The sequence below is a fragment of the Lytechinus variegatus genome, chromosome 13 (assembly GCF_018143015.1).
Source record: "Lytechinus variegatus isolate NC3 chromosome 13, Lvar_3.0, whole genome shotgun sequence".
Classification (NCBI taxonomy): Eukaryota; Metazoa; Echinodermata; class Echinoidea; order Temnopleuroida; family Toxopneustidae; genus Lytechinus; species Lytechinus variegatus.
In genome coordinates this window covers 24,533,058-24,545,393 of record NC_054752.1, presented here as the reverse complement: position 1 = coordinate 24,545,393, position 12,336 = coordinate 24,533,058, and the positions used below count along the sequence as shown (strand labels likewise).

Genomic DNA, 12,336 nt, shown 5'->3' with positions numbered 1-12,336 from the left:
TAAACAATTAGCACGAAATTTTGATATTTCTACGTGTAGTCTTTTAATTCATTCTCATTTTCTTTTCATTATTCAAGCACGAATTCTAACACAATCAATTGACTAATTCTCCTTTGGGCGGTGCAAATAACAGCATGCAAATGCAAATAACATATTATACCATAAAACAACATAAATATTAAAATAATAAATGATATTCATATCATTCAAACTTGAAATACATGTTGCAAAAAACGCACAATTACTCACAAGCTCTCAATTTCCATCATAGGTGCAGTCCTCCACCCTAAGCTAAAATAAGTTACAAAAATGCATCCTTTGTTCCTGTTTGCACCGGAAAGGCTGTAAGATGTCATTTTGTCAATTTTGTTTTAGGATGCGTGATATTTTCCTTTAAAAATTTTAGAGCAGATCTACATCTTATCTTGAGACTACTACTCAGCAACTTAAACATTGCTGAAATGGTGCAGCAAATAATAGTGCCAAAAAAATTTAGGGTGCAAACTTTGACACCACAAATTGTCAACTCTGCACAAATTGTCGCCTCATTTAGGCAACAATCTGTAGAGGAGGGGACTCCACAAATTGTCGCCCCATTTCATTTAACACTTAACAAACAAAATAGGTCATGTAGAGTTGCAAATGCAATTAGACCATTTGGCTATATTAGACGAATTGGTCATAAGATCAAATGAGAATTAGACCAAGTATATATTAGACCAATTGCAACCAGCCAGATATTCTTCAGCCAAGCCTTGGGCTTGAGACAATGACTTTTGAGATAATGAATTTTTATAGCATAAAGCAATGCTATTTCCAGTAGCTTTACTTATTACCTACAATTATCTAGAAAGTCAAGATATTAATATTCGTGGTGATGATTATCATTCGAATCTAAATTCAAGTCCAGATCCGGACATTTTTTCCTCGTAGAGTTTATCAAATCGATGATTTTGATCTTCTGTGAAGTAATTCTTCCAATCTCCAACCATACCTGCGAAACATGAGAAAAACGGATTCCTAAATAATATTTTCAGATTAATGTCGATTACATAGTGGGATCAGGATCTCATGAATGAGGCGGTGGAGAAAAGCAAATTTTAGTCGAATTTTATGACAAGAATAACTCACCCGAATGTGTCACTAGTGCTTAACAAAGTCCCTCGTATTTTTAGACCAAAAAGGTGAAAGGCTTCCCCAGACGTCCCTGGTCCCATGCAGTTCGATATCACTATTAAGGTACCCGGCCGGGGCTGTACATTCATGACATTAGTACACTAACCTGAAGTATATTGAGTGAACAGAAAATTTGACTCACTAAAAATATATAATTCTTCAATAATTGATCCTGCGTGTACAAGAAAGTCGAATCGGGTGTAAAGCCACCAATAGCACCTCCCCCGGCCCCCCTCCTTCGTCTTTCGATAGTGCCACATAATTTCTTTATCAAAAATTGTATTGCATCTTATCATACTGGACCTTTTTTTAGTTGTGGTGATAAATAATCTCATGTCAAGCATGAGGCTGTCTAAATGTAACTATATTTACCACCTTTCTAAATAGAAGCTAGGGGATCATGGCCACATGCCCTACTATACTTCTACAACCTACTACTGAAACCCACCGCTGCCTATGGAAAATTCTTCTATAGGAATGTGCACGTAAAACAAATCCAAGTAAAATCATTATGTTATGAGCAAAATAAAATAACAAATACGTCACGTGATAGGATATAAATCTGATATTTCATATCTGACCAGAGAATGGTATCGTAGCCAGCTCATTTTAAAAATAAATCGCCATTTATGAAGATAACTATCGTGACTATGACGGAATCAAATTTATCAACTGAAACAGTAAAATAGCCCCAATTCTACCGCCGGTCAAACAATAGTTCCAAAGTCATTGATATATCTTCCCAATTAGGGCAAACGAAGCTCAGTAGTTACCATTTGTAGAATCAGTGTTAGATTTGCAATTATAATTCATGCAATTTTCTCAATTAATATCAGATTGAAAAAAAAATCGAATGGGTGGGGTCGAACGAATATTTGTAGCCCTCCTGTTGTATCCTCATGGAACCACTAGCATACCTAAGGGGGGAGACAGGGAGGCATACTGCCACCCCCTGACGAGTCATAAGTGACAACCCATGCAGGGGACGTACCCCTGCCCCCCCCCCCCTGACGAGTCCCAACTGATCCAGGGGACGTGCCCCCCCCCCCCCTTGAGAAGCAAATTATAATATGTGTAAAAAGGCAATGAAAACAGACGTGTGCCCACTCTTTTAAACTTGAAGATCTTTTTTTTTTGCTTGTAAATTTTTTTCCTGGTACGAAATCCTGTAATTGTGGTTGAAAATGAAGACTTTATTTTGGCTTGTCAAATTCTTTCGCGGACGAAATATCCTTCAACATATTTGCCCTCCTTTTGGAAAATCCTGGGTACGCCGCTGCATGGAACCATATTTTTTTGTTTTTTTTTTAAGATTCGAGATTCTCTCTGAAAATTTTGAATCGTCTGTTCTCCGTGCATGATCAATATCTGTATCATCATTATGAAAACCATGATATTAACATGATTGATGCATGGATCTGTCCACGGAGAATTATTCTATTGTTACTGGGGGAGCTGAGCATTGTCACATCATTATCATTCAAAAATAAATGCGAGTCCAGATCCGGACATTTTTTTCTTGGGAAAGTTGATCAAACCGACGATTTTGATTTTCTAAGAAGTATTTCTTCCAATCGCCAACCTTACCTGCAATAAATAAAAAAAATGAAATAAATAATTGAATAAAATAATGAAATTGTATTCGTCTACAAAAGGGGCAATTTCTTTGATAAAACCCTATCAATAAACATGATAAAGAACCATTTATTTGCTATTTTCTATGAGAAAATCTATCTAGAAAGAATTATCATCTCCCAAATTATTTGTTTTTGTTAATACGCCTGAATTAAACAAATTATTTTTCATATTTGAAGAATAGTTCCCCCAAATTCGCCGATTAACCTCCCCTTTAAATAAAACTGCCCCCTAAGTTACCTTTTCGCATGAATGACTTCTCCTTTGTGAGGTCCACAAGCTTGTTGAAAGCGACATCTGGGTTCATGCTCTCATTACTCTTCATGAACTTGAAACTTGATGCTTCGACGATACGGTCAATGATGTCGTTTGGTAAAGATTTCCCCATGAACTGTGCGATCTGAATCACGGCTTTCCTCGGGTCCTTTAAGTGAATATAAATAGCATGAACATATCTGTACATATGCAATAATTATATCATGATCAAATAATCAAACTAGTATTTTCTGTATTTTCATTCGATTCTAAAAAAAAATCCCGCAACCTAGTATTTCTTACACTATTTTATGGATTATTTTACCATTCATTTTGATCTTTCTTTAAATATGATTGATTTAGCAATGTGAAGGTAACTGGAATTGGGGCACAAGCAATTATTTATACATGTATAACGATTACGACGTATATGAAAAAAAAACCATTTATATTTGAGAATTTATAGTAACAATAATACCTTGTTTTTATCAGAAAATATGCTGTTTCGATAATTGTAGGGAATAAATGAACACCATTAAGGGTTGTTGGTCATTAATTTACTTTAAATGAGAGCTACAGGCTCAAAGTGGTATGAATTAAAACATATAAAATACAATCACAAAAACAAAACACTCAAACGTATTAAAATCGGACATGGAGTGACAAATTTATGACATTTGAATATCAAAATTTCTTTGGAACTTCGTCCACAGATTGATGAAGAATTACGTACTTGTTTCATGTCTTCATACTTGAGAAAGAGAACATTGGGATGATTCCTGAGCTTCCACCAGTAAAGCGTGTGCTCGAACCAAGAACCGTAAAAAGCTGTAAAAGTTTGGAACATGATGATATAAGAACGCAAACAATGATGAATGAGAAATTGTAGTTTCAAGACCCCACCAAGTATCACAACCGTTGGGAGTAATTAAATTATGTTCATTCCACCCCCGGCCAATAAAGAATGATGTATTTTTAATGGCCTTTAATAGTATTTAATGGCTTTTAAGGACAATACTGTCAAAGCCTTCATAAATATAGAGAAAAGGGCCTTCTTTTTTTATTTGATGGCATATTTTACATTTTCTCATAATTTCCCCCATCTCTCATCGTGACGTCAGGATTTCTGTACACTGCATAGTGTCATGATGATGAAAGTAGGAAACTTGTAATGTTTATTGTACTGCATTCTTACTGAATACTATTTTACTGGTTTTATTATTTTTTTTGTATTATTATATTCGTAATTGTAAATCAATATTGCTTTCATGAAGTGGGTGTCGACGAGTAATCCTTACACCGGTAGTAGCCTAGAGATCCTGTTGATGATTGATGGTTACCATTGCAATTAAAGTTTATTTTACGAGGTCAATAAACCTTTGGTAAGGAGTAAGAGTTACCTCTATCTGCGATGAACTCCTCAAAGAATTCATGCCACGTATACGTCGGAAGTGGCTTGACCAGTTGACAGAAATGATAGCCAGAAACAGCCGTATCCTTTGGGTTCCTAGCCATGTACAGCACCTTCGCTGGAGGATTATCTTTGAGTCCGTCAGGGAGCCATCTTGGGACCACGTGTGTTTTTAGTATCCGAGGTGTATTGGTTGGCATAGCGTCTGCCATTTCAACACCTGTCGGTCCAGACATTATCTCTTCCTTGTCTTTGTACTAAAATATAGCATTTATGTAAAAAATGAATGAATTGACAAAACTTTGAATGCAGACAATCCGTGAGTTTATTTTTTAACGAAAATTCATGATCCTTGTCTTGTGATCGATCATGGCATGAGGTGACAGAAACAATTCTGTTAACTTTTCATTCTTACCGCGGTCATGTCCGGTAAAGTGCAAATTTCCAAGAAAGGAACCATCGTGATGATATGCTTTCCTTCGTAGAATGAGAGATCCCCTTCAAGCCTTACCAACATTGCAATCTGCTGGAGCCACGTAGTTCCTGTTCACATGAAAATGAAACATTGCATCCGATTTGATTGGTTGATACATTGATAGGTTGATGGACCGGCTAAATCAAACGTATATCGATGACTTACACATTATTAGTACTTTTTAATACAATCATCGGTTACCCATTTGGGCTAGGGCCAGGGCCGTCGGTAAAGGGGGGGGGGGGTGGGTGGTACGACCCCCCTCGAATAATTTGGATATCGTCGGTAAATCACGCAACGGTCGGAAAAAATAAAAAAGGCCGAGTGGTAAAAAGGAAGGAAGAAAGAGGAAAGAAAAGGGAAAGGAGAGAAATACAAAAAGAAAGAAAGAAAAAAGAGAGAAAGAAAAGAAAGGGAGGGGCAAAGAGACAGACGAAAACAAAATGAAAATAAAACGAAAACAAAAGGAAGGAGAAAAATCAGAGAGAGAAGGGGATGGGGTAAACCAGGGACCCGTCTTACAAAGAGTTGCGATTGATCCGATCAATCACAACTATGGATGGCCAGCAACGTTAACATATAAAATGTATCTTTTTTGAAATATTTCGTAAATATATTCATTCATTGTTTTCCTGAAAATTTAGTGTGTTTCTTTTTGTTTGCAAAGGAATTTGTGCACATTTTCTGAACAAAATGTTATGACGTTGGTTGATTTCCATACAGTCGACGAGGTTGATCGGATCAATCGCAACTCTTTGTAAGACGGGGTCCAGGGGCCCGTTGCAGAAAAAGTTGCAATCAATCGCAACACTAAAAATCATGCGCAACTTGATTTTCAACCAATCAACAGCGCGCATTTTGGACTTGCGATTGATTTTTGGCTTGCGTTTAAGCGCAACTCTTTCTGCAACGGACCCCAGGATGGCGTTTCATGACAGGACTTGTCGGACGTTTTATCCGACAAGTCCCATTTCATCCGACAGTTACCATAGTAAAAGTACCTCTCAGCCAATCAACATCAGAGAAAGATGTCAGATCTGACAACTTGTCGGATGAAAATGTTGATGAAACACTCCCCAGGTTTTGATTAGGTGAAGATGCGGAGTCTGAGATGTTGGAAAAATGAAAAAAAAATGTCTGTTGCGCAAGCGCAGAGCTGCTGGACTGACGCGTCGAGAAAACGACAAACTGTCGGGTCACTGTTCAAACTGCTTCATAATTTTTTTTGCTCGGTCTTTGAGTTCCATTCTGTTTGTTGATAAATTTCAAATTGCATACTGTAATCGTTAAATTTTTTGGTCGCAATGCGAACGAGGGGAGCTCTCTGTCATGTCTGTACTGATTAGAATGTCCCGGTTTAAGGTCTTCTAGTTAAGTCTCAAAAGATTTCAGCTCGGGCTTCACGCTGCCTCGCATTATTTTTATTAAGATACGCAGCTTGTTTAATTACAGATGCCGAATCTAAATTTGTTCTACACATAAAAACGTATTTAAATGTTTATTTTTTGTTTTAATGTCAAAAGTTATCAGCTCGCGCTTCTCTACCGACAGTAATTATAATGTGCCAGCTTAAGGTCAAAATCTCAATTCTTTCTCAGCTCGCGCTTCGCACTTGCATTAAGTTTATTAAGATACACAACTTGTGCAATTACAGCTGCGGAATCTGAGTTGTTTTTTTTTATAAAAACGTGTAAAATGTTTAGTTTTCAAGTCAAAATATTAAGTTTTCAATTCGGTCGCTCACATTATCTGATTATGTTTATTAAGATCCACAGCTTGTTCAATTACAGATGCGGATTCTGAGTCTGTTCTCGAAATAAAAACGTGCAAAAATGTTTAGTTCTTAAGTCAAAATAACAAAAACTTTAAGCTCGCGCTTCGCATGATTTATTGACACCCTTCTTTTTTTAATGACAAAACTACAATTTATGTGCGATATTAAGTCTAAATCTAAAAAAAATAAAAAATAAAATCAGCTCGCGCTTCGCGCTCGCATTATGTTTATTGAGATACAGAACTTGTTAAGTTACAGATTCAGAATCTGATTTTTTCCTTTTCATAAAAACGTGTCAAAATGTTTAGCTTTCAAGTCATAATATCAACAGTTTTTAGTTCGCGCGCTCGCATTATGTTTATTAAGATCCACAGCTATTTTTCCATTACAGATGCCGATTCTGAGACTGTTCTCTATATAAAAGCGTGTAAATGTTATGCGACAGGATTATTCACTCCCTTCATACCCACGGTTGCCATTATGCGACAGGATTCTTCACTCCCTTCATACCCACGGTCGCCATTATGCGACAGGATTCTTCACTCCCTTCATACCCACGGTCGCCATTATGCGACAGGATTCTAGACTCCCTTCAAACCCATGGTCGCCATTATGCGACAGGATTCTAGACTCCCTTCTGAGAGTGAGACTGAGACATGTAATCGGTCTCCTTTCCTCCTAACATTGGACGCTACGCTGTGTAAATATGTACATCAGACAGTTATTTCAGTAAAAAAAGGAAATCTTCAATGATTACTGTACGAATAAGGGTAATTCACAAATAATTTTATTTCCTGGTAGAGGACATAAAGTCTTATTTTTGAAAATGCACAATCATCTTTGATATGTCGATAAAGAGGTAATAGCGCCATCTAAACTTAAGTCGTGGCCCTCAGAAAGTCAGAATTACCACCAGTGACCCACTGATGTATGATACTTTTTTTCTTGCAACTAGACAAATAAAGCCCTTAATAGAAACTCCCAAATGCGTCCTACTGATTGGTCGAAATCAGTATTTTGGTCGATGGGAAGAAAAGTTACCTCTAACCTTTAATAGAACTTGAGACAGATGAGATTTACTAACCTACTTTGGGATAACTGATGATATACACATCGTCCGGACGAACTTTGAATCGTTTTGTCTGCTCGATGCCTTTCTTTGGAATGTAGTATACCATGACAACATTCTCGTATTCGTGGCAGAGTTTGGCGGCATGCGCCGGGGACTTGGCGAGGAGGGCCGACATCTCCCCGGTCCAACACTCAACAGCATCTACAAAAAAAATAAAATAATCAAATGGGTTATTGCAATTAACATCAGAGGGCTGTAAATATCAATTGGCAATGTGGCATAGGCTTGAATATGCATTTTTGTAAATTGTTTATCATGAAGTATATTACATGACTATTATTCTATGATAAATGTCACAATATTGTGAGTTTCGTTTTTTTTTTCTCATATGTAAAGTAAAGAATGCAAATTTAGTGATTAATCACCAAATAAAATGGCCTATCAAGATCATCGTGGCATGTCCATTTTGCTCTGTAGACTGGCTGTGAACCAATCAGAATTGCTCTCTCAAATTAGCGATTAATCGCTAATATAACCTTTGTGTTACGAGGGCTTCGTGACATAGACATAGTATTTTCTAAAGCAGAATTATGTGACTTATTTATGCTCAACCTAGTATATGTGTTATGACAAGCAATTTTTTTTTACTCTCTTTTTTGTCTCTCCTGCGTAGCGGAGTGAGACATCGGTATCACTTTTTCCGGCGTCGGCGGCGTCGTCGTCGTCAACAATTGTGTTGTACATCCAATAACTTTCTATAGCTTCGAGGTGGGATCACCAAATTAATATCAGAGGTCAATCTCCTGAAGGCACATGTCATGTTCGAAGATGAGTCGAATTTGAATAAGGGCAAAGTCAAAGGTCAATGAACTTTCCATGACTGGCACTGAATTGTACACACAAAAACTTTCTATAGGTTCGAGGTGAGATCGCCAAATTCATAACTATAGGTCCATCTCTTGAAGGTGCAGGTCAAATTCAAATGTGAGCCGAATTGAATAAGGTCAAAGGTCAATGAACTTTACATGACTGGCACTGTGCTGTGCTGTGCTGTACACACAATAACTTTCTATATCTTCGAGGTAGGATTGCCAAATTCATACAAGAGGTCCATCTTTTGAAGGAGCAGGTCAAGTTTGAATGTGAGTTGAATTTGATTAAGGTCAAAGGTCAAAAACTTTCCATGACTGGCACTGTGCTCTGTTGTACACATAATAACTTTTTATATCTTCGATGTGGGATTGCCAAATTCATACAAGAGGTCCATCTCTTGAAGGTGCAGGTCAAGTTCGAATGTGAGTTGAATTTGATTAAGGCCAAAGGTCAATGAACTTTCACACTACTTTGTTCCTCTAATGATATGAACTTTATAATTTTATACTTTTTAACACTAAAATTTTACTTCAGAACTCAGTACTCTCTATACCTGAACTCTCTATACCTGAACTAGATTTTGTATTTTACTTGTTTATTCTTTAAAAACTGTTGTTGTTATTTATTTAATGAGCTATAGTTCTTGGCACCATTTATAATATTCACACAAATTTGCCAATGGTACAATAGAAAAGCTGTCAAAGTTTCCTAAATGTTACCCTTCAGATTTGCTGTATGTGCATGTTCTGTTAATACTTGTAGACTGTACAAAACAAATTGAGAAAAGTTATGCCCCCACCATCATCCAACATAATGCTAAAGATTGGCATTTCATTACACCTTAATAATTAATTTAATTTTTCAATTTTACTCACATTATTATCAATTACATTCTTTTTCACTAACAATCATTTCCTTACTTGCATGGAAATAATTATAGCTTCATATTATTAAGAGCATTCTTAGTGTTATCTGATTTTCTAGGGATAAAGTAGGCCATTAATGCATATATTTATTTATTTATTTCCGTTTTATTTCAGCAGGGTAGCCCTTTCAGTTACAAAACTGCTCTACCATGGGGCCCTGCACAATTAAAAAGACAAGAACATATAAATAACAATTTACACACAAAAAACACGTAAAACTAAATACTTAACTATATACAAATATTTACTCAAGCAAAATGACATTAAATTAAAATTTAAAAACTTAATCACATACAAGCAGAGTTTTTACATTAAGTTTAAATTAAATAAAAATAACACAACTATAATATTTACATTAAATCAAAGTTAACACTGCTTTTTTTTAAATTTGGAGTTTTATGTATATATATAAAAACTGTCAGAACCACAATTCACCCCCTAAACTGCTGACAGCCTCAGAAGTCATATAGCATAGTGTTGACATGCAGTCTCTTCATGACTGCAATATATATGCAGGTGAGACAACGCTTGGCGTTGGCCTTGTCCTAACCCCTACCCGAATTCACCATCCCTCCCTGCAGTGCTGAGAGTGCGACAAAAGGCTGTCTGCTTAGATTTTAGAAAACAAAATTACTTTCAGTGTACTTTGGACTGCCGAATCTTTACACTCATGCCATGCATGGCTGATATTACATGAGAAAATAACATCATTCATATTTTCGGCTGGTAGGGTTATTGTGACTGAAAACGAAAAATAAAACCAAAAAAAATGTGCAAGAATGAATAAGCAATCTGCTAACAAGCGCGTGTCATATTTTAATGTGAGGATGGATCAAATGAACTACTACAAATTTATAAGGGAACTAATTTCATAAATATACATATATTTCACCTCGTAATTTTGTGTGACTATCATTATCATCCAGGTTGCTAGATTTAATATTGAAAATGAAAATAGCACGTATCCAATTTGTACAATAGCAATACGTTGTGAATTTTTGCCCTAATTAAAAATACAGAGATACGACCGGAGGTACAATCTCATACGACCGGAGATACAATCTCTAAGCCAGTTATAATCCATGCAATGCTTGCCATACAATATTTTTTTTTATTTATTTATTTGTTTTATTCATTTCACATCTTTATCCAGAGTAGCCTGTTCAGCTTTATACAAACAAATATGTAAAATTACACAATGTATACAATAAACGTTCATTAAAAAATCGCTGGCCTTCCAGAGGGCTCTGCATTAATACAAAAAAACATATAATTCATAACATAAAGAAAACATAAGTAAAGAAGACATATATACACAAGATTCAGAATGAGAAAGTGCATAGTACGATAGGAAGAAATAGATAGAGAGGGAGAAAGGGGGCAGAGGCAAACAGAGAGGGAGAGAGGCAGAGAGGTGAGGTGAGAGGGAAGAAAAATGTGAGAGAGAGAGAGAGAGAGAGAGGGGGGGGGTAGACAGAGTTCAGGAGCAAAGAAAATTATATAACATTTGACCAGTCAAGCATATTCTTATGAATAGCATAAGATAGCATAGGATAAAAACCAAATTGAGGAAGTGACCATACATTTCTAATAAAACATAATGGGCTGTAAGTAGGAGATGTTACAGGTAATATTATTCTATCATGCTTTATCATGTTCTATCATGCTCTGTTTGTTTCAGGGTTGTATTACCACAGCAGTAGCACGTAGAAATATATTTGATAATATAGGCTGCGACCCCGGGATTGGGGACTAGTTTCAATTTTGTAGAGTAGCTAACCTATAGGAGTTGCCCCCCCCCCATGAAGACTGGCCACGAATATGCCGCGCATGGAACTAACTGGTCGCCTAGCTCGAACATGATTTTCTCTAGTTCAAGATCGAAGTATACATAACCTTTGCACCGACAACAAACATACTTTACAAGCTCACTACGGTCATATTTATCATGTATAGTCAACAAGAATCATAATGTTTACCTTTTATTTCAGCCATATCTCTGATTTAGCAGCATCCAGCTTGATTTTAATCTTGAAGCACTCAGTAAACATATGCACATCGGTTGATGATATTATTTACCGGTTGATCATGTGACTGATCCCCCCTCTCTCTCTCTCTGTAATTAACATTTTTTATCAACAATTTATGGCTGTGATTAGATTTCATTCTTAATTCTTGATGATGCCATCAATATTCTATCTGAATATAGGTATTTTTAAGTCAAAACTGAAGGTAGCAAAAGTTATTCGCCGTGGAACGGTTATTTACGTCTAAAACTTAAGATAATGATTCGCTAAAACGTTTAACATTCTGAGTAGTATTTGTGGTCCTGAAGAAGATGCGTTTGTAACTAAATAATTACTGCGAGCGCGAAGCGCAAGCATGATTCTTTTTAAAAATATATGTTTTGGGCCTGAAAATGGACAGGTTAAGAACTGTTTGCAGTTACCCATAAATACAAAACTTAATTCTACAATCAAATAATGCGAGCGCAAAGCGCGAGCTGAAAATTTTTGTCAAGAACTTAGAAATTCTAGGCACTTTTTGTAATCATCAACAAGATTGGAGTAAAAAAAATGACGTTTAGACCTAAAAATTGGACAATCCGTTAATGATTCGAAAATCATGAAAAGGATTGGTAATTGCGGATCTTCCAACTTTGATAATGCGATGTGGATTGTGGGCGTTCTAAATATAATCCTTTTATTATTAAAATTAATAATGCTAGCGCGAAGCACG

General features: G+C 36.2%; 1 protein-coding gene across 1 annotated transcript; it reads right to left on the bottom strand.

Moving 5' to 3' along the window:
• Positions 1-789: 789 nt before the first annotated feature.
• On the bottom strand, positions 790-12,105 carry LOC121426097 (sulfotransferase 1C2A-like). Its single transcript, XM_041622252.1, has 7 exons — positions 11,577-12,105; positions 7,811-7,999; positions 4,893-5,020; positions 4,467-4,734; positions 3,800-3,894; positions 3,052-3,235; positions 790-994 (listed from the first exon to the last, which is right to left on the bottom strand). Exons 1-7 carry the CDS (start codon positions 11,590-11,592, stop codon positions 885-887), a joined length of 990 nt encoding a protein of 329 aa, XP_041478186.1. The 5' UTR covers positions 11,593-12,105; the 3' UTR covers positions 790-884.
• Between the last annotated feature and the right edge of the window lie 231 nt (positions 12,106-12,336).